Source organism: Petromyzon marinus, chromosome 38, assembly GCF_048934315.1.
Source record: "Petromyzon marinus isolate PM22_M1 ecotype Great Lakes invasive population chromosome 38, UKy_Petmar_22M1.pri1.0, whole genome shotgun sequence".
In the NCBI taxonomy this organism is placed as follows: Eukaryota; Metazoa; Chordata; class Hyperoartia; order Petromyzontiformes; family Petromyzontidae; genus Petromyzon; species Petromyzon marinus.
Genome location: NC_133704.1, coordinates 5,995,954 through 6,018,804, shown reverse-complemented (window position 1 = coordinate 6,018,804; position 22,851 = coordinate 5,995,954). Strand labels below are relative to the sequence as shown.

Sequence of the window (22,851 nt, the reverse complement as noted above, 5' to 3'; positions counted from 1 at the left end):
TCCCGCTGCGGGGGAATTTAAAGTTCAGCTCTGATTTGACGCTGGTTTGACGCTCAATTGACGATGATTTATCCTCTGAAATATTTTCGATTCGCCGCGTGATTGCTTTTGCGCCAATTGCTATTCACCTTCATTGCTTCGCTCTGTTTTAGTTCGTTTTTGCTTTGAGTCATTTCGTTGGAACACAGGTTCGCGCTCTCGCGTACGAGACCTTTCTCCTGGGTCTTTTGAGTTCTCATCCTGGTAAGAATGTAATATAATCTTGATGCACATTTCACTGCACTGCCCAGCTCATTCATCAAGGTGGCCGTCACGGGGCATCGTTAAATGCTTCACGCTGACCTCTGCGGTGTAAAGTTCTAATGCGGTTCAAGCTAGCGAAGAAGGAAAGGAGAGAAAAAAAGTAATCATAATAATCTGGCTCTCTCTCTCTCTCTCTCTGTTCTCGCTTTCATTTGTCACCAATAACAAAAAAAATTCTAGGCGGTATCTTGCGAGGAGACGCAAGCACCGGCAGAGAGAGAGGAAGAAGAGAGAGGGAGAGAGGTGGGCGGGGGAGGGAGGGGAAAGACGCTCCCCGCTCCCCCACCCCCCGCAAGCACCTCTTTCATCTAACACTGCCGGCAGGTGACAGCCCAACAGGCTGCAGGCTCCCCAGGGCACTCCGTAAAGAATGAGAGGATGAAAGTCTCCAGCAAGCGCGCCGAAAAGGAACGGCATAATTACCAGTCGCGGCGCAGCACCCACCGGCCAGGGCTCTCCAGTACAGCCGACCTCCGCGAGCTTCATAATAAAAAAAATAAAAAAAATTGGGTGGGGGGAGGTGGGGGGCTCGGCTCTCACAGTAACAGAAATTAAACTGAGAACCGGCTTTCATCTCCAATCGCTCAGACGACAAAGCGGCTTCTGTCCCCCTACCCCCCCCCCCCCCGTTTTTTCTTCCTTTCTGCAATTCCATTTTTGTGAGCCAACGCGCTTGCCGCTCGCGCTGACAATCGCGAGAAAACGGCCAACATCGCAGACGCCGCCGCCGCCGCCACATCGGCTCCCCAATTATTTTGCGCGAGAAAGGGAAGAGGGGCCCAGAGGTTGTGGTTATCGCACGGTGACCTTGAGAAGTCTGACACACTGTCCACCCCAAGGTTAGTTGGGCCCCCTGCGGATGGGTTCTCCGTCTGACCTCGCATCACCATCATCATCATCATCATCATCCGTGGAGTGCGTTCTTCCAAACATTGGAGACATCAGCATTCCGGGCGGAAGACATTTTAACTGTTGAAGCAGCTTGTGCAAAACCGCCCCCCCCCCCCCCCAATATTCATGAGATTGCAATTCCAAACGAATATAATACATTACCGACAGGTACATCTTGAGTTGAGAACAATTAATTAAGGAGAAATTTAACAGCTTTTTTGTTATTTACCCCCCCCCCCCCCCACCATTCCTGGCAGTAAGAGACGCATGATTTTTGACACTGCTTGTGAAGTTAATATTTCACAAGAACTGGGGAACTCTATGTCCTATTCCGTCACATGTCCTCAAATTGTTAATTTAAACAAAACACAGAGGGTGCCTGGACCGGCACCCACTGCGGGTTTCGAGTAAGTGATTTGATGGTCTCAGCCAGGTCACCGGTGACCATAGGGGAGGTGGGAGGGGGCGGTAAAAAACTACGACGTTAAATTATTATTTTCACTTAATTTGGTAAATCCCAGCTCTGGGAATTGAAAAAAAAACAATTAAGTTTTGACTTCCACGCGATGAACATGTAACTGCAGGTGGGCACATGGGAAAGAGGTCGCTTGTATGGATCTCAGAAGTAGTTCTGTGACGTATCCTGCCGCGGGCCGTTTCTTTAACAAGTGGTGGTGCCGCTGCTGCAATGCGATGCACCACAATGATTCCGAAGAGACGCTCCCCTTCTCAGAAACGACGTGACCGGTGACGGCACAACTGCAATAAAATTGGGAACGAGATAAGGAAAACAAACTAAAAATAACACAAAAAATAACGAGTGCGGAGAAGGGGCATAAGTCGGTCGTTATTTTCAGGGCCGCTGCCGCGGTGTAATCTCGTTACCGCGCTTGGAATCGCAATCCAGAGGTTTCCGGTTTGGCCCGATCTCCCGGTGTGGCGGTTAGACAACTAGATATAGATTTTATTTATTTTAGCAGGAAGGACCCAATGAGCTGTTAGGCTGTATTTCATAGGCGCCCCTGCAGTTGATAACAACGGTGGAAGCTTCTTAAATCTTCTCTGCCCTGCTTCCAGCCGCCCCCCCCCCCCACCGCCAATCTCCCCACTGCCTCTATCCATCCAGCAGTTGCTGACCTGCCCCTCCTGGACATCTATAAGAGCTTCATAGCTCATCGGATTCCTTATCCAGTCCAAATAAAGATTCTGATTCCGAGCATAAATGGGTTCACACTGCAGTCAGTCGATCGGCAGGATGCATGTGGTGTCTGAGCGGGGCGGGGGGCACTCTCACCTCTTCCAACACTTGTCACCGGCATGCAAGAGCAGGCCCAAAATACTCTGCATTGGAGACTCTTCCGCCAGCAGCGGAGCAACGCTATTGCAGGGCTGCACCTTTACCTATTATTATAATTGAGACCGCGCCTCGACCCGTGTGACCCCGCACACTCCACGCACGGAAGCGCCCCTCCCCACCCCTCCCCAATGCCGTTGTCACATCTGGTCCTCCTAAGCCCCACTCACTGCACCCGACACAATTCAACGTAGAGCGGTCAGGGCGTCGGATTGATCAACTGATGATCCGGCACCTGCCGTTATCGCACGGTTGGGGCTACGTACGGCTCCAAAGAAACTCAACATACGTACGTACGCACGCACACTCAGCAATTCACTCCAGCGTACTAGTTCGCCCGGCCGGCCGGTCACCTCCTTATCTCTCGCTGGTTCACTTGACCTGCATGATTTTGGGCGAGCCCTGCCTGCCGAGCGTGCCGAGGATGAGTCCCCACGTCTTCGCCTTGGCGGCCTCAGCGATGGCGTCCTTCCTCGCCGCCCTCATGGCCCCGTGGTCATACTCCTCGCGCGTGAACATCTTGCTGTAGGGATCGTACCTGCGCAGTCACCATCGACACATGGCAGACAGGCAGACACGGGGTTAATCCACTGCCCTATCGCTCTTCCATTGCCACTACCATGGTTACTCTGCCAGTAAATGTCACTCGTTGATTCCTCGGCCCATGTTCGCTGCAGTTGTTCGGTCGAACAGACTGACTTTCACCTCCATCAATGCTGTGTTCAACCACCGCCATCACACTGCAGGTCACAACACAACACTCACTCACTCACTCGTTCCCTCACCCGCTCACCACACTGCAAAATCAAAAACTTGTTTTCTTTCCGCCTCTTCCCTTGCATCACTCCACTTTGGAATTCCATCCCATCGTCTCTAATTCGCGAGGTTCGCAGCGCACTAACCACTACACCACCGCCATCGCACCTCCTTGCCATCGCGTTCCCCCCCGCCAACGCATTCCCCCCCGGCCTCCGCCCCCCCTACCCTTACCCACTGCCAGATCCCAGAGCAGTCTCCACCACCAGCCGGCCTTAGGTCTCCTCTTCCCCAAGGTCGGCGGTGTTCGTGGAGATGCGATGACATCGGGCGCGTTCAGGGCAAATGGGTGGGAGGGCTAAGTTCTGGCCCATGGACCACACAAGGTCCCAGGGCTGACGTTCGCACGCTGCGTGAGCTACGATACAATTACAATACAATCTGGATTCATATATTGGGAGTCTAAATGTGCTCGCATCTCGGGACGCTGTGCACAAACAATGGGATACGTTTCGTTTATATACAGAGTGCCGGTTTTAGGTGGAGAGAAAAAAAAGTCTTGCACTTGGACCTGAGTCGACGGTTCTCTGCATTTGAGTAAATGGGTCTCTGTGCTCATTTAAAGGCCCACAACAGTGGATTCATGAAGCCGGAATCTCAATGCAATTATACGTCAAGACGCTGTACAGAAAGCAGGGGGCATTCATATTATTCACAGCCGCAAGAGAAGAGAAAGGTGTGTAGCCTGGAATTGAAGAGGGGCAGGGAGCTGACAGCACAGATGGCTGGTGCAAGAGTGCACCAGACTATGAAAGCAGCGAACTGGGATTTCCTTTTTCACTTCAGTGTCATTTTTCAAACTTGGAAAACGAGGACCGCGACGACGGCAAGCAATGGCGCCACTCTTGTGAATTACGTCACGCGGGTCATTTAAAAGAAATTCTAAAAAGAGCCCAGCAGTAGAGAGGAGCGAGCAATAAAAAGGGACCGGGGGGGGTTGGACAAAAATTGCGAGTGGCTGAAGCTCGAAACGCAGCGCTCACACGGGTCAGAGGTAAAGGGAGAGGGATGGGCTCGCCCACCCCGCTACCGTAGCGGGGGGGGGGGGTCACGGGGTCATCAACGTCCACTGTTAAGCGAACAGCGCGTCGTATGTTTGACGGGTTAACCGCGGCGACCGCGGGACTCGAACCGTGAACCCACGGAGCAAAGCGGCGCTCCAAAGCGGCACAAACGAGTTCAAAGGTATCTTTTACGTTCGCAAGCCGGATTAAGCAAGTGGAGCGTTCTAAGGCAAATCGCTTGCTCTGCTCTCTGGAGGTTTGTCACGCACAGCTAGGCGCTAACCCCAAGCTCCTCGGACCTTGAATGCCAACTCAACACCTAACCTTAACGGGTTGTCGCGACGGCAGTTTATCACTGGGCCCAGAGCTTATTTGCGACGGAGGCTAAGAAACCACGGGCTTGTGTGTGTACGTGCGCGACCACCAAAAAACATCGGCCGGGTAACTCGTTACGCTCGCCCATTACTCCGCAAGGGTCGAACATCTGAACCAAAGGTGACCTTCCAAGGTCAGAATTGACGATTCATTACAGCCTCGATACGTAACATCTGTGTGTGTGTGGGAGTGTTTATAGTGCAGTGGTTCGCGAACTGCGCTACTAACCCGGCGACCCGAGTTCGATTTCCGCTCACGGCCAACAGCAGTGACGAATATCTGAACTGATCCTGGGCCTCCCCGAGGTCTACTCAGCCTCAAATGAGTACCTGGTGCGGTGTGTAAACATCACCACTGGGGAGACAAAGGCGGTCCGGCGTGGTGCTGGCCACGCACCCACTCGTGCGCCGTGCCGGCCTTCATAGGTGCTCGCTAAAAGCACTTGCCCCCAAGTCTGCTAAGGCTATACGGGGGACATTTGTCTTCATATATAGCACACTAAGCCAAGAACCCAGCGACCCGAGTTTGATTCCTGCTCACGGAAAAACATCGGTGATGAATATTTGAGCTGGTCCTGGCCCTCCCCTAGGTCGACTCAGCCTCAAATGAGTATCTGGTGCAGTGTGTAAACATCGCCACTGGGGAGACAAAGGCGGTCGGGCGTGGTTCTGGCCACGCATCTTGTGTGCTAAAATGCTCCAATGCAAGTAGTGGCATGTGTCTCTCAATGCGAGTTCATAGCTTTAAGTTTCATGATGGCATTTTTGTGTAAAATAATTTATGATGGAAATATAGCCTCTGACGACATACCTGTCAACCCATACTGTTTACCCGCATTCTTGTACAGGGAAATTGAGTTCAGGCCCATACAGTGTACAGCAGTTTCAATAGGGGCAACAACAACAACATTGTCTATTTGTTTGAGTTTCTCCCTTGTGATCGGACTTTGTAGGATGAACGTTGAGATTTATAAGGGGCACGGGGAGACCAATAAGGTGTGAATTGGTCTGTAATAAGGTAGGGCACTTATAAGGGGTTGACAGGTATGTGACGATGATGACCACGATAATAAACTAGGTGTTTAATGATTCACCATCCTCACCCACCTCCAACCTGCTGTCACAATTTAATGAACTGCTTCAATTCAGGGTCACGATTCGATTCAATAATCGATTATTTACCTATCAAAAAGATTATCCAATGTCGCTGTGGCCTTAAAATGCTAGAATACATGTTATCATATATTTTGAGGCAGTGTTACGGACACATTTGTTGACCGTCTTTGTTATTATTTGTCCACCACTGCCACCACAGCAGCAGTAGGAGCAGCATCACCAAACAATTGACTTGCGTAACATTGGGGGTGAATGCTATAGCGCCTGTGGTGGCTGAAAGTCGCATTCACCGGTGGCAGTAAGTCCTCGTTTCACGCGGTAGTAGATGCACTCCCGAAGAGTGCAGCGTTAAATGAAAACCGCGTTCAGCGAAAACAATGTCACCCATGAGAAATGTAGTAACGATGACGTTTGGTAAGACACGATGCAGCAGCAGCACCACCACCACTACCGCACACCACGCAGTGACATGGCAGACAAATAACTGCCGCCGCGTTACCGTACCATTGCCCATACCGTATCACGCCGCTCAAAAAAACTGCGTCATAACAGGCGGCGCGTTCCGCGTTATAGCGGTACGCGTTCCGCCTTGCGCGATGCGTTACCTGATGAAAGAACCGCGTTACAGCGAAAGCCCGTAATAGCATGCACAGCGCGTGGCAGGCGAGGCCTTCAAAAAGAACCGATTCTTACGCACGTGATGCGTGTATCGTGAGCTCAACAGAGGGCCGCTAGGTTATCTTTAGATCTCCGCTCGCCACTAAAACGTTACGTTCAGATGTGTACAGTGCCCATGGCAGGCAGAATTGGGAGTGCGCATTGATCCATCGATTGATGTCTCCTGAGCTTACAATGCCACCGTTGATACCCACGGGTAAGAAATTATGGCCATTTCGTGCACGTATCTAATGCATTCGTGTGAACCTTGCAGTCAGTAGGGGCCGCTACATTCACCACAATGTAATGCTATTTTTGTTATCCAATCTGGAATCGAATCCTGATCCTGAGTTTGCAAAAAATATTTAATCAACGGATCACCGGCAGTGGGATGTGGGTGTGGGGCTTACAGAATCAACATACCTCGATTTATGTAATCTAACTAACAATAAACACAATTTAAAATGGATGCATGTTTTAGTGAATCGGACGCATTGTTCGATTGTCGTTGCCGGGTTTCTCCTTAAGTTTCACTTTTAACTCAACTAACGAGCGGCTTGATGTTTCGCAAACAGAAAATGCGAAATAATCAAACACGATTTCAACTGAAGATTTTATCACAATAATCATCATCGCCACCACCATCATCATCCATCACCCTCTCTGAGGCCATGGGGGCCTAATTAAGCGGTAACAACAAACAGGGTTTTTACCGCTCGCTCACTCGCTCGCTCTCTCTCTCTCTCTCTCGTTCGTTCACTCGTTCTCAAACACGCCTTGTGTACATCTGCCCGGACAGACCCTCGCGAGTCCGTGCACACAACTAGCGGACCCCCCCACCCCTCCCCATCCCAGCTCAATGCGCTGCGTATGCAAATCCAACGACGTAATTAGCCACACCGAGGCCCATCTCCCGGCGCGTGATCTATCGAAACGGTTACACCGCCGCATTCCTGCTGAAACACACAAATTGAAGCTGCGCGGCAGCAGCGGCGGCGGCGGCGCCGCACGTGGGCAACGTGGGCAACGTGTGTGCGAGCCAGCGCCACGTCCCTCCGCCGACGGGAGCGTGCCAGGCCCGGCGGTTCAGGCCGGCCGCTGAAGTTGGTGCAACGACGGTGGGGGGGGGGGCAATGCATCAAGTCCGCGTTGGTGCATTCCACGCCCCCCCCTTCCCCCCTCGAGGCAAACGCGCGATGCATCACGTTCGACCTTTATCGCCGTGGCAGGGGATTGTCCACGGTGGTGGTGGGGGGGGGGGGGGGTTGCTGGCGATGGTAGTTTGGGGGGTATGGTGGGGAGACGTAGCGCAGCAGTTAGCGCGCTGTGAACCCGCCGACCCGAGTTCGATTGCAACTGGCGGCCAGCAGCAACGCCAGTGACGATTTAGTCGAACTGGTCCTGGGCCTCTCCGAGGTCGGCTCAGCCTCAAAATGAGTACTCTGCAAACATCGCCCAATGGGGAGACAAAGGCGGCCACGTGTGGTGTTGGCCACCCACCCCCCTTGGTGTGCCATTCCGGCCTTCATAACAGCACTTTCCGAAACAGTGTGTAAAGGCTAAACGGGGGGGGGGTCTTTGTCTTTGGGGCGGGGGGGGGGGTATGGTGGTGGTGCCGGTGCGCACGAAATGCATCTCGATGCAGTACCTGTAATGTGATTCATCGTCAGTGCTTATCGGCGAGTGAGGGCCGCATTAGACGGCGCGTGTCGCAGGGTCGCGCGCCGATCTGGCCGCGCGTGATGAATCAGCGTGTTTGGTGGGGCACGAGGGAGGGTCGCGAGGGAGGGTCGCGAGGCCGCCCTGAAGCGCGCGGGCTCGACGGCAAGCGTCCGCACGGGTTGCCACCTCTGAACGAGCGATGTCGGCTGGCGTGCGCGCGTGTCTGTGCCACAGCTGCCGGGCCGGCGAATTACTGGTGCCACGCGATCGCGTCGTGGGCATTCGGGAACGATGTGGGGGGGGGGCGAGCGCGGCGCGGAGGAGACGCGTGTTTGAGCCACGGGTGCGCAGGGTTTCCCCGCCAGACAACAACAACAAGAAACTGATACAAAGTGACAACCGGGCAAGTTTCGATGAAAAAAACAATGTCACGGTTTTTTTTTTGTTTTGACGAAACCGGCGGTCCTGTCCGTGCGTCGCGCCCGAGACAAATTGGCGACTGTAAACAACAAGAACGCCGCACATCAATTGTGCGCCATCTAATTGCCTGTGGGGATTTACGGCGGCAGGTGCAGGCCGTACGCCCGTTTCATCCGCGTGTTGTTCTTACACGAAACATATGATTAAAATTTATGCTGATGATATATTACATTGAGGCCTTATTAATACTAACCTCAAGGGACCTCTCGCTCCCATTCCTCCTCCCACTTTTCTCCCTCTACCACACCCACTACCCCCCGCCGGCACGCCAACCACAACCCGCTCCCTCTAGCATTTGAAGAAAGAAAATTCCCTTTTATTTTATTATTACAAGCAGAACAGCCTTCCTTACAAATGCATTCATAATAACGGAGACGACGTGCCAGGGCGATACGTTTTCATTATCTCCGCAATGTAAAGGTGAGATCGAACGAAGCCCGATCGTCAGTCGTCAACTCTCGACGAACATCGTCGACATTTAAATAAATAAACAAACAAATAAACATCGGTGCGCGTCTTCGTCCGCGATGAGTTTCTTGGTAAGTAAACAAAAACAGGCCGGGTTTTGGACCGCTGGTAATTAAGGACAATTAGTTGGGATCTTGTTCGGACTGCTGACAATCGCTCGGCTTTAACGTCGAGCGTCGTTCTGCGCTAACAGTGACGTCACGGCTTCACAGGACGTGACGTCACAGCTTCGCAGGACGTGACGTCACGTCAGTCGGTTTATTTCGAGTCGGGCCCCCAAGAGCCATCTCTCGTGCAATGGCGACCCGGGCCAAAGCGGGCCGATACGAGAGTAGCGAGCGCGTTACATGGGCAGGGAGGGCTTGCAGGTACCGTGCTGAGAGGCTGGCACGATGGTAGCCAGCGCGTTACGTAAAAAGGGGAGAGTTTACTCGGGTTGGCATTGGAACAAATGCGGGGAAATTATAAACACGTGGATAACAAACAACCGTCGTAACTGTGTGCAATGGAAATATTGATAGCAATGCAGAACAACGTGATGCATGAACCTAGTGCGGCAAGATGACAAAACGGAATTTGAAACACAATTCAAGCACAGTGTGAATCGCAAATGCATTTCCTAATCTCCAATTAATGTAACGGTAAATTAGCGAAGCCATTTCCGGTTTCCAGATTAATTAGAGACACGTAAACAAAATTCGGACCATTCCTTAATTTCATATCGAGGCCCGATTTTTGGCCTAAACTGTCAAATCAGTAACACTTCCTCAGCGAGCGTGCACGCGCACGGGATCACGTACACTTGTACTCATTAACCTCTTTCCTCTTTCCACACCAAGACAACGCAAGGGAGTCCCTCAATAAAAATTGCACATTACAATTGAACAGTGGACGCATAGGCAAGAATCAAAGTTACAAAACACGCCTGCAAATGTTACCACAACGTGCCAACACAATCAGCCAAATGTACGTTTTTGGGCAAAATTATGGCCGTGCGCATCACTTCCTGCCGCTTCCTTGCTCCCCTGTCGATGTGCAATGATGACATTACACCCCCTACTTAATGCCCAAGCCTGGAGGAACTGTTCACTATTCTGGCCCGCTGCCTGACGATGCCGGTTCTATCGGCAAAACGTCCGCACGCCAATTAAATGTTGAGAGATCACTCAAAAGCAACAGCACCACCGGTTGTGCTGCTGCTGGAGTGGGGATGAATCGGCACGTTTGGTCATCGCGTGACAACTTCATTAACCGGCTGCATCGGATGCAAGGGTATCTCACGACATATTTTACCACGACGCTTCGAGCAACGGCGGATGCCGACGCGTCCTAAAGTACGCCATCATCGGCTTGTCGGAATAAACACAACGGCGGTTTCCAAAACGGCGAATTTCAAAGCCAGCGTCGCCGTTCGGGACAACGCGTTGGCGGGACAGCGCACAGCCATATGCGTTTTTATTCCTCCCTTCGCGTTAGCACGCTCGGCTACGTACGGTGCGTAAGAAATTCGGCCACATTTTCACAAAAACCAAAAAGGTCCCTCGTAGCCTCTCCAGAACTCCCGACAATCATCACCGTGGTTTTTTGACGGGCGAGCCGCATGCATTATTTGCGAGCCCACGCGCGGCAAGTGAGACAGGCTACGAGTGATCGCGGAGATGTTTTATTCATGGCTCCTCAAGTTGTTAAACAAAAAAAATGAAACTTTAATGGCAACCAGGCTTGTTTTTTTTTTTACCCAAAAAAAATATATATATATAAAGGTTCACAGTGTGCGGAGGGGCAGCAGGTGATGAGGAGTCCAGCAATTTACACCCGAGCCCCAGAGAACCATGCATCTCCACTCAGGCCTCATTACAGGCACAGCAGGTGGCTGGCTGTAGCACAAGATCACAGCCAGCGGAGCCATGTTTCATATCGCCGGCCCCAACGTACCACGGGATTGCTCGATGCGGACTGTACGCGCACGCGAGAGACCATTAGTCCATGGAGCCGGAGAAAATATTTTACTTACCGGTACCGGCTAAGACAGCAACACTTAAGTCGCACCAATGTTACGATAATAATCAAAATAATACGGGAGCTTGCTTACCCAGGAAAGATACATCACGTCTGAAGACCCTTTTGTCGGGAGGGTCCTGCCACGGTGGGATGTTTGGCTAACACCAATGCCATTGTGTACCTATATATTTTTTATGGTTTTAGCTATGGGATGAAACCGGAGAACCCAGAGGAGAGCCACGCAGAACAGGGGGAGGGGGGAGAGAACGCGCACAGACTCCATACAGAGAGGGCGCCTGAGTCGGGAAGCGAGCCCCTCTCCTTCCTGCTGTGAGGCACAAGCGTGAACACAGCGCCAAAGATACCCAAAAAAATCTCGACACATTCGTCGATTAAAAAGGACACGTATAGTAGGCAACGGCCCCTTCTTCGTGGCAGGTAAATTGTCCTCGTGGACCGCTGCCAACGCAGAAACATCACCAAAAACTGCGGCTATTTAACAGGGATATTATCGCACAGTCCACTTGTTTCACCCTTGTGCAGAAATTGCCATCGCCTAACACTTGCCACCGCTAGTGGTGTCGTGTTCAGGTCCGACCCGCGGATTGTACATGTGGGGGACTCTCGCTCTGCCTCGATGATGAGAAATGTAACACCTCCAAGAGTGTGGAGCAGGAGGTAAAGGGAAGTAGGCGGCAGGGAAAAGCACTGTGACGCAGTAAATATTACACACATAACTCAGACCCTTTCCTATCCAAAGTGTTTATTCAAGCCCAGATCCCTCAATATCTTAGATGCCCCACAGCACTAAAGTGCACTGTACCGAGAAAACAAAACTCACACGGTCCTCACTCATGTTCTATTACTGCCCCCCACACCTGGGATTCCATCGCTTCAAGTCGACTCGCAGAGAGCCACAGGCTCATACAGAGACCCACAGCCACATACAGAGAGCCAAAGGCTCCCACAAAGACCCATACAAAGGCTCCAACAGAGACTCGGACTCTTAACAGTGTACCATAGACTCCGATAGAGACCCATGTACTCCCACAGAGACCCACAGATTCACACAGAGAGCCATAGACTCACAGAGAGACCTATAGACTCACAGTAAGACCCCACAGACTCACACAGAGTGCCACAGACTCACTCACACAGAAAGCCTCACCAAATGCGTTCCTGTCCATCAACTTAACTTTGGTGAACCCATTTATACTGCCGGGTGGACAGAGCAGGGTGGGATTTCAGAAACTTGCTTCATCGTTTAAACTGCCACGCCAAATCTAAGCCCAGTGAGTGAAGCAGTACACCACTGCGGCATTTCCTTTAGAATATTACCGGACGATAAATCTCCATTTGTTTTTCTGCTGTTTTTTTTACTCAACCACCAAATAGGATTTGAACTCGCAGCCTTCCTAATGCGTTCCAGCCGCTCCCTCCACCTCTGAGCCACCCGGCCGGACCTCTTCCTGTTATGGGGCAGCGTCAATCTTAAAACATCACTCTTGTGCGGTATTGCCATGTAAAACTCCGACATTTCTTTTGTATTTTTGGAGCCAGGGGGAAGATTGTGATAAACCACAGCGGTTAAACAGGCCAGATTCAACCCACCCATGCATCTAAACTACCGAACGCAAAACTCCAGCCAGCATTAACGCGTCCTAAGCGTTTACCATCGACGCCAAACCATTAGGGACGTGCGACGACCGATTGTTCGCCATCGCGATCAATGATGATGGCAACGATGATCGCGACAACGGCGATGGTGGTAGCTCAGTGCCAGGAGGACGAAAATATGTTTCGGCGGTAAGTGCTGCTTTGGCAAGTGGCCAACCAACGACAACGCTCGCCAGACAACAGTTCCACCGTCTGACCCTCCCCCCTCTACTTGCCCACGCGCTATCGGCCCGGCGCTCCTTGAGGAATCAATTTAACCAACGCGAGGGGGGTGGGGCGGGGGGGGGGGGGCGTGAGAGCGAAAACTTCCAACGGCGCCGCCTGTGCCGTGGTACCTTTGCCCCTCTGGCACCTGGCAGAGGGCTCCAAGGGGACCCGGCTCGCTTGGCGAGCGAGGCTTGCTGAGATGACGGAAGGCTGCGCGAGGTAAGTTGCCTGGGGAACGCAGAGCTGTGGTTGTGATCCGAACTTCACCCCCCCCCCCCCGGGGGGGGGGACTTTTCGCGTTGGGAGGGAAATAAATAAAGAGATCGCGGCCACGTGAGGCCTCGACCGCTTCTAAACGGGCCGCAAAGACGACGGCCATCTCCGCAAGTGCAAGCGAAGGACGGGTGACGAGTGGTACTCAACGGGCGCCGTACGGGAACGGGTTTTGACCCGGCAAAAGAACTCTGCGCTTGTAATTTTAGCGACGCGGCCGTTCACTTCCGTCTCTATTTGCGCTCGGTAGAAAGGGGCTTATTCTGGATGGGGGGGGGTGGCGGGCGGTGGGGGGTAGAGTTGGGAGGGCCTCGGATGATGTGCCTCGGGAAACGGAGCCACACTCAGCAGACACGCATGTCATCAGACACGCTGCTGTTAGGGAACGCCGAGCTTGCGCGTTACTGCGCAAGCCGCCAAAGTGATTTTTAAGCCCTGTTTGGCGATCTGTAAGGAAAAGAATACCCCCCCCCCCCCACCCGCTATTTCCACCGCGTCAAACAATTGGGGCCCGATTGTGATACGAGCGAAAGTCATCCGCAGCGACATTGGGGCGGTTGTGTTATACGCTTCGTGTTATTCTCCTCCGGACTAAATAATCGGAGTACGGTTTCCCGCTGGAGCCGAGAGAGAAAACAAACTAAAGAAAAGATGGGGGGGGGGGGGGGGGTGGGGAGACCACTGTTTTAACAACAAAAATGACAACGGCACGGCCTGCCACGCATACGTAAAAAAAAACATCTTTTTTTTCATTCTTCATTACTTATTGGAGATCTTCGCGTAGGGACTAGCCGGAGGGCAAAGTCAGCTAATCTAACGGCCGACGACGCGTCCGTGCGGGACACGAGGGCGCGCGTGGACGAGTCCGGCGATCCGTTGGGCCAAAACCCCACAGAGGCTGTGCCCTACACGGGGGCCCGTCGGGTGCCGCAACTCCACCCGGGTCATCACGACACACACCGCGGGGGGGGGGGGGGGGGGGGGGGGGCGGGAGACGACGGCGATTGGACCACATGGACGATCTCCGGATGTGCCAGTGGAAAAAAAACAAAAAGGGTAATTATTCGAGGCACGGGTTCGAATTAAGCTCGTCGCACGGCACGGCTCGATTAGATTTGCGTGCATACCTTTCCTCCAGGAAGCTCCTGTCCTGCGCCTACGAGACGCCGGCACGTAACGTCCCACTCCCGCGGAAAGTGCTGCGGGAGGGACTTTACCGAGTCCCCTAAGGACAGGGCCCCTGCATTGCAACGGCGACGCTACTTGCCTCGCCCGCCCAGTAGAACGCGAAACCCCTTCGCCACTCGGGCAAACGCTCCGTGCCCATGTAACGAGGGGTATCGGGGTTCCCGGCCAGAACCGTATTATAAGACACTCTCCCCCCACCACCCCCCCCCCCCGAACACATCCGCCCCCCGCTTTGGTCTATCGACCAATTGTTTTTCTGTCAATCCTTCCCTATTGCTAACTTTCAAATGTGCTCTGAGGAAGGGCCATTGCCCGAAACGTCGCTCGTCATATACTCGCCCTGTTGAGGCCACACAGTGTAAACAATGAGTTGAGTTAAAATAAAAAAAAACTTTTTTTTGCTGCCTTGCCCAAGCTTGCATTTAGTGTTCTTATGCAAATTGTACTCATATACTTTATTTATTATTACATATTCATTTGTAGGTACTTGCTTACCCTTTTCTCTATTTTTACACTCTCATCATTTCTGTGTGTATTGTTTATTGCTGTCACTTGCTGCCCCGCCCCGACTAGACACGTGTGAAAAAAGAGCTTCATCGCCCATCGGATTCATCTCCTGCAGTTGAAATAAACATTCTGGTTCTGATTAGCCTCTGCGGCCGTGGCCAGCCAGTTGTTGGCAGGGAGACGCCAAACCACGGAGGTGTCAGGCCGGGCGTTACCGAGATACAGCTCACTTGACTTACCAACTCCAGCGGCTAGCCGCGCTGAAAGCGCCTCAAGAGGACGCACCAAAGGTTGGCGAATCCTTTCATCTGTGTGTGGCTCAAAATGGCACGACAAAAATTAATCACCAATAATGTAGGTTGACTTTTTTTTTCACTATACTTTTTTTTTCTATACTCGTGCGAAAAAGTGGGCCGTTCACCACCGCATTGATTTGCAAAAGTTGCGACGTAATTAACTTTAACCGCCCAGCCTGTGAATTTCCGACCCCATCCCATCTGTGATTAGATACTTTTGGATGGTCAAAGGATGTTTGAACACTCAATAGATTTTATGAAATTTCAAAATCAGCTGGGTTGTGAGATGACAGTACAGCAACTGGGTTCGTGAACCTGTCTATGCAGAGGCCCGAGCGGGTCATATGATTCGGTAAGACCCACCTTGGTACATGTCATTATCGTAATCAGCAATAAATGTCTATACATGTTAATAGGCTTGTAGAGATTTGTCTCCGACCAACTCCCGCTTGCAATTAAAATAACTGTCACGATTAATGCAATGCAATTAAACAATCTTATTTTTTAAACAATGTGAAGCAATGAAGTGCCTCTAGTGGTCGAAGAGGGTCACGTTAATTACTAGGCAAAACATACACAAATTTAAATAGTTAATTATTGTTATTATGCCTGTGTAACCCAGGAAAACCTCAGTGAGTCTCGTGACTCATGTTAAGGAGGGTCCCGTCAAGTTTTCAAAGTAGGAGGGGGGTGGCAATTATTGCAGCATAGATTCCAATTGTGTTATTTTTTACGTGGGTAATCTCTCCATATTTTTGGTTCTTGGTTCTTTCCCTTCAATGTGACTTTACCAAAATAACCAAGAATATGAATCACTGCAGTCACGAAAGCTTTAAATCAAAAATAATTTCTCCAATTTAGCCATTTTTAACCATGACGCTGGCACGCAATGGCCTTCTCTTGCCAACGACGTCACGGGATCTTTAGCGCCCACCAGGAAGCTGACGGCCCGTGGTAGTATTTCCATGGTTAACACGCCCACCGTATTATTCTCAGATAAAGCAACATGCCAGATGCTATATCAGTATTTCAAAGAAAACTAAATTCTCCTGCCCCCCTCCTCTATCTCTAAAACTATCCAAGGAGTGGTTGAACGTATGTATGTTGAACTTCTTTCGCACTGTAGGTAGCCAACGATGCTAATCGGAGGTGCGGGGGAAGGACATCAAACGAAATACAAAAAGTAGTATTTAAAAAAATGAGTTTTCAACTTAGCTTTAAAATTATATAGCTCCAGTGGCTCCCTAATACCGGAAGGAAGAGTGTTTCAGATGGCCGCAGAAGCGCACCCGAAAGCGTGCAATGCGGTGACCGTCTTTGTTCAATGTCTAGCTGAAAGCCGCTGCTGCGAGGAAGACCGGAGTTCACACGATGGTTCATCCTCCTTGACTAGATCAGCGAGGTGTTGTGGTTAGATCCAAGGGAAGCAGCAGAACCAAGCATGGTCACGGTCGAAGATTCTCGGGGCAACTCCGAGTCAAGCAGCGTGCGATACGTGCGTGCGGAGAGGCTGCCGAGTTGGAACGAGGGCAACCCTTCTTGTCTGCCAGGGCACTTTTGAGGGCCCGGTAGCAAACAATCCCTGCGGGCGGCGCGACCGCTGTGGGTACGTGGACGATGACGCAACTCCGCGGTGACAGCGGCAGATGGTCCTCCGGTCAAAAAACCCCCGCATCAAGCGAGCGTAGGGGGGCTCAGCTGCTCCGCGGCGCCGGTTCCGCACGCTCCTCGATCCGACGATGAAGAGTTACGGGTGATGGCGACAAGTGGCGCAGGTGGGCAGTGCCAAACTCGGACGTTTACTAGTGCCTCCCTGCCCCCCCCCAACCTCCTCCCAACCACCACCTCCTTGAGCGTGATGCATTTAAAGTACAAAATTGGCGCTACCATTGCATCTCACAAGAAGTTTTTATTTTTTTATATATACACACATCTGGGGGGCGAGTCGGCGCAGCGATGCTGCACGGACTCGCATCACATTCCCCCAAACCCACCCCCTCACGCCCCCCCTCCCGGTCCAAGCGTCTGATGAACACAAAGAGCAGCTGTGGCGGCGCCGCCACCCTGGTGGTGAGCCCCAGCGAGAGGGTACGCCGGCAATCGGGGAGGGCCGTGTGCCGTGGCGCATACGTGCCATGCAGCGGGATCCGTCACCATCACCACCATCGACAGCCAGGATCGATCCACTGCGGGAAGAAGGCCCGCCGCAAGTGTCGTTGTTGATATATATATATCGTGAGACATCTCACGATATATATATATCACCCAACCCGGCACCAGGACACGAACTGATTTCATCGCAGCGACCCTTTTGGTTGTTCAACACACCGGGCTGTAAACGTATTTCCCTTCTGAGTGCCATTAGGTCAAAGTGATATCCCGCTGAAATGAGCTTTGAGGCTGCGGCTCCAGGGCCAGTCTACAGTCCGCAAGAGAGTGGTGTAAATTCCACATTCCAATGGCAGGGGGCGGTGCGCGTCTAGCCAAAGGACAACCGCTGTTGACATAAAGTGGTATCAATTTTATCAACTCTGGAGCGATTACGGGGTGAGTCAAACTCCTATACCCCCCCAAAATGGGGATTCGATTTGAACTCTCAACCTTCCAATTGCGAGCCGCTCGCTTTTCCGATTTTCCCAAGTGAATGTCCCCATTAGCAACACAACGTTAGACTCAAGTTGTGTTCATGTTGGATTGTCGTTAACAGTTGCAGTGCCCCCAAACATCGTTACAGAGTGACGGACGAACAGCGGGCCAATGCATCAACACTCTAAACCGCAGCTGGAAAAAGTTGTTGTTGTTTTTTTTTGTAAAGATGTCAAGTAGTGATTTTAAAATAGAGATGAAGAGCTTCTGTTTCATTTGATCCATACAGGTGTACATATGATGAAGGAACTCGGGGGAACACGTACACATGTGTATACCACACTTGCCCAAACATACAACAATACACCAAGACACAACACAATTTACATTTATATTGCGTCTAAATGCAACCGTGTCTGCAGATGCTTCACAGGGAGGGGCTGGGGGCGGCGGGGCCAATAAAAAAAAATAACTCTATGCCACATGAAACCAAATGGGGGTCCTTAAGACTCGACTTGAACAAGGGAGCAGCTGATTCTCTTTTAAAGCCTCACCTCTTCTCCCATTACATTTTCGTCACTCCTATCGTGTTTCTGTGCAGCTTGTTGTTGTAACGTTCTTACCCGCCCCCGACTGGACATCTGTGAAAAAAGAGCTTCATAGCTCATCAGATTCCTCTGACAGTATAATTAAATATTCTGATTGCTCATTTCCTTCCTCATCCCTCCCCTCGCCCCCTGAACTCCGTCCCGTCCCTCCCCTATAGCCCTTCCCTGATCCCTGTGTGCCCTCTCTATTACACTCACTCATTCCTCGGCTCATGAACTGCCCCTTGCCGTCTAAGTCACTGTATTGTTATTACCGCTTTAAAACTTTGTAAAACAACCCCCAGCTTGGGCGCTCTATATACAGGGTGTTTTAAAAAGGATGGGCCCGTTTTGAAATCGCTATATCTCTGCAACCACGAACCGCCCATGAATGAAACGCTTACCACTTGAAAGGGTGGGGCATAGAGAGGGCGGGGCATAGAGAGGGCGGGGCATAAAGTTTCAAATGATGACCGCTCGATGCCTCTCCCAGCGCACAAACAGCCCCTAGCCTCAGTCATTCGCAAGACGGTGACCCCGCAACACAAGGGGCGTTTTGCGTTCTACAGTTCAGCTGAATCCGTAACGGCATTTTGGCAATTATCCGCCAATGTCAAAGAGCAATCGTCGTTGGTACCAACAATTTGAGGAAGCGGGCTGCTGTTGATGTAAGAGGAAGAGCACAGGGCGACCACGCACTTCAGAGGGAAACGTGAGAAGAGAGGCGTTTGGGACGAATTCAACTATCGTCTCGATGTTGTCCGTACAGCAGGTGGAGGGCACATAGAGGATTTATAAAATGGTTAGTAAACTTGATAACCCATTAAACCGTTTGCAACTTGTTGTGTAATTGTAACATGTTGCCATCGTGATGTATACTGCTTTGAAATTGGGCCCATCTTTTTGAAACACCCCGTATATAAAATAAGATGAGAGGAGGAAGAGAAATACAGAAGACGAGAAGGAGCGACCCCCTGCCATGGAATTAAGGCTTTGACCAGGCGTCGTAAAGGAGGAGGCCTTCATTGGTGGAGCAGAGCCAACGCACATCCGATGATTACGGTTGGTTACGCACGGTGCTAAAGAAGTCCAACATACATACATACACACATGCCGGAGAGTAGAGTGAGACGGGGGGAGAAGCGGGGAGAGGGGCCTCCCCATGTGGGGAAGTGATAAAGCATGGCACGTAGAGCGTAACTCATGGTTGCACGCGGCATGGCGCTAGATTTAGAGGTGTTTAATGCGGTGTTGCTGTATTAGAACATAAAAACAACCCCGCGTATAATCTCGGCTCATTAGAGATCAGCACTGAACTCACTGAAGGTTCATAAACATAATATGGCAAGAGCGACTGAACTCTGAAACCTAAAAAAAACTTAATTGCATCTGGAAAACACATTTGTAGAGAACTAACTAAATACAACGAAATGTGATTACGTAAAGATGACATTTAAGGAAGATGCGCTCGCAATATAATGTAACGCCAATGTGTATTTGTTGAACAAAACCACCCGCTACATTATTTATTTTTACTTTTGATTACTGTGCTTGTTTAACCCAGGAGAGCCTTGCGGAGTCCCAAGACTTGTTTTCAGGAGGGCCCTGCCAAGTGTGTGCAACAGGGCAGGCGATTTTGCGGTGTGCATTTCCAACAGAGTAATCTGCAGGGAAGTCGTTCGGCACTGGGATCTTTGGCCAATCCCGACTAAACGAAAAACTATACAACGAAACGATTGTTTATGTTAATAAAGTATTAAAGCTTTCGTGACTGCATAAAATTACTCATTGGTTTTTTCGGTAAAGTCACGTATGTAGAAATACAATAAAATTATATTAAAACAAAAAACAATCACGACGTTTCGATCACAACGCAAGCGATCTTCATCAGGTGTCAAGAACAAATCACGGAGGTAAATACAACAAAAAGATGAGAGACGAGAATTCAACACACCTGAAAAAACTTTATGTGAAGCACATCCAGTCAGGCCAACAACATAGTTAGACACTTCCTGGCAGACCACGAATATCAGAAGAGTGTTAAATTTCGTGTTCAACCTTTGGATTGCACATACCAGCATAGATAGAATGAAAAATACGAGGTACACGGTCAGTAGAAATACATATACAAGTCCACCAAGAGGTAAGGAGGGAGGAAAGACGGACAGGGAGGCAGAGACAGAGGGGGGGGGGGGCGGAGGGATGAACAGAAGCTTAAATAGGAAATACGGTTGGAGAGGGGGAGGGGCCAGAGCGAGAGTGGCAGCTCAAACACGCACATCTTACACATACAAAACGGCAGCTCAAAAAAGGACCACCTCTTGTAAATACAAAACGGCAGCTCAAAAAATGACCAATGAGTAATTTTATGCAGTCACGAAAGCTTTAATACTTTATTATCACACTTCTACGGGGAAGTTACTGTTGTAATTATGTGTAAGAGGTGGTCATTTTTTGAGCTGCCGTTTTGTATTTACAAGAGGTGGTCTTTTTTTGAGCTGCCGTTTTGTATGTGTAAGATGTGCGTGTTTGAGCTGCCGCTCTCGCTCTGGCCCCTCCCCCCCTCCAACCGTATTTCCTATTTAAGCTTCTGTTCATCCCTCCGGCACCCCCCCTCTCTCTCTCTCTGCCTCCCTGTCTGTCTTTCCTCCCTCCTTACCTCTTGGTGGACTTGTATATGTATTACTACTGACCGTGTACCTCGTATTTTTCATTCTATCTATGCTGGTATGTGCAATCCAAAGGTTGAACACGAAATTTAACACTCTTCTGAAATTCGTGGTCCGCCAGGAAGTGTCTAACTGTGTTGTTGGCCTGACTGGATGTGCTTCACATAATGTTTTTTCAGGTTTGTTGAATTCTCGTCTCTCATCTTTTTGTTTGTATTTACCTCCGTGATTTGTTCTTGACACCTGATGAAGATCGCTTGCGTTGTGATCTAAACGTCGTGATTGTTTTTTTGTTGTATTTCTACATACGTGACCTTACCGAAAAAACCAATGAGTGATTGTTTATGTTACCAGGAAAGGCCCACTGAGCTATGTAGCTCTTTTTCAGAAGCAACCTGGCCACAAATGATAGCTCGACAAAGTGGCTTATCACGTGGAAAATGATCGCGGCCAAATACCCCAAATGCACGTTTCTAAATGTGGAGGTAAAACCTGGAGTAGCCGGAGAAAAATCGACGCGACCACGGGGAGTTCATGCAGGCGTCAGGTTCGGGATTGAACCCACAACCTCCTGCATACCATGCAATAGTTAAGGTAGTTAACATCTCGCCACCGTGGTGCCCTACATTTGCAAGTGGTGTTTTTACTGGTAGGAACGAAGTTGTAAACTGAGTGTACCAGCCTGCAATAGATGAATGTGTCCGTCCGTCCGTCCCCTTTCAATACTTTAACGAAGTGAAAAATTCCAATGTTCCTACCAGCCCACCCTGCAGGGACCTGTTTTGTTTGTTTACTTTACGTGCCTCAAGACATTCAATTATTTATCTGTATTATTCACTTGGAAAAATACCATCACCCACCCCACTACCCTCCTGCTCCCACGTCTCCCACCCCCCCCCGCCCTACTGTGAAAATGCTGGCAGGACCCTCCTAACCAAGAGTGTAATGTGACTCACTCTCACTAAGGCTTGCCTGGGTATAATAAACCAAGTGTCATAATCTTATCGTCATTCTTCAATTAAAACTGCGACGCAAAAAGGAAAAGTAAATACGAGTCGACATTTCGGGCAATGGCCCTTCTCCGTAGCACATGGGGAGGGGGGCCAGAGAGGGTAGAGTGGAAATACGCCGAAGACTGCCCTTCATGCCATGGTATAAAGTCCTGAGTTCTCTTCCCGAGTTCAATACTATGGTATAAGTGCAGGCTCCAACTCTTATCCAATCAACCTCTCTGGCTCGCTATGAAGCAGGGCCATTGCCAGGGACGTTTCCATTTACATGCTTGTCCTATTAGGGCTGCAGTATTATTGACAAACATGTCGAGTTATTTGTTATTTGTGCTTACGCACCACTGATAGTGCAGCAGCGCCAAACATAATCTTGTTTAAAAAAAATTCTGATCGGCTAACTTTCTGGACAAACCATTAATTGCAGATAGTCAACAGTTGCTGCGTTGTTGATTTTCAATGTATGCGTCCAATGCCAAAACACAAGTTTGACAACAGGTGGCTCATTTTGTATTTTGAGTCTTTTAAAATGGTATCCGTACACAAACGCGCACGAACGGCGCAAACGGCCGCCGCTTGTTGACAAGCAACGATGACGTTACCGTGGCCGCTCGAGCCAAACTAGGTGCCCTTCCAGACCGTCAAGCGAGGCGCGGAAGTGCTCTCCGCTGCCAGGAGGGGCCGGGAAGAGACCCAGGGTGTTATGGGTCGACTGACTGAGACGATCG

The 22,851-nt window shown here is 50.5% G+C and overlaps 1 protein-coding gene across 3 annotated transcripts in view; it reads right to left on the bottom strand.

Annotated features, from left to right (window-relative positions):
- DPH1 (diphthamide biosynthesis 1) overlaps positions 1-22,851 on the bottom strand; it is a 121,991-nt gene that overhangs the window by 38,834 nt on the left and 60,306 nt on the right. For all 3 annotated transcript variants that reach the window (XM_076072593.1, XM_032967819.2, XM_076072594.1), the window contains exon 8: positions 2,930-3,086. In XM_076072593.1, the coding sequence (XP_075928708.1) occupies positions 2,930-3,086 (157 nt within the window). The remainder of the gene's footprint in view (positions 1-2,929; positions 3,087-22,851) is intronic.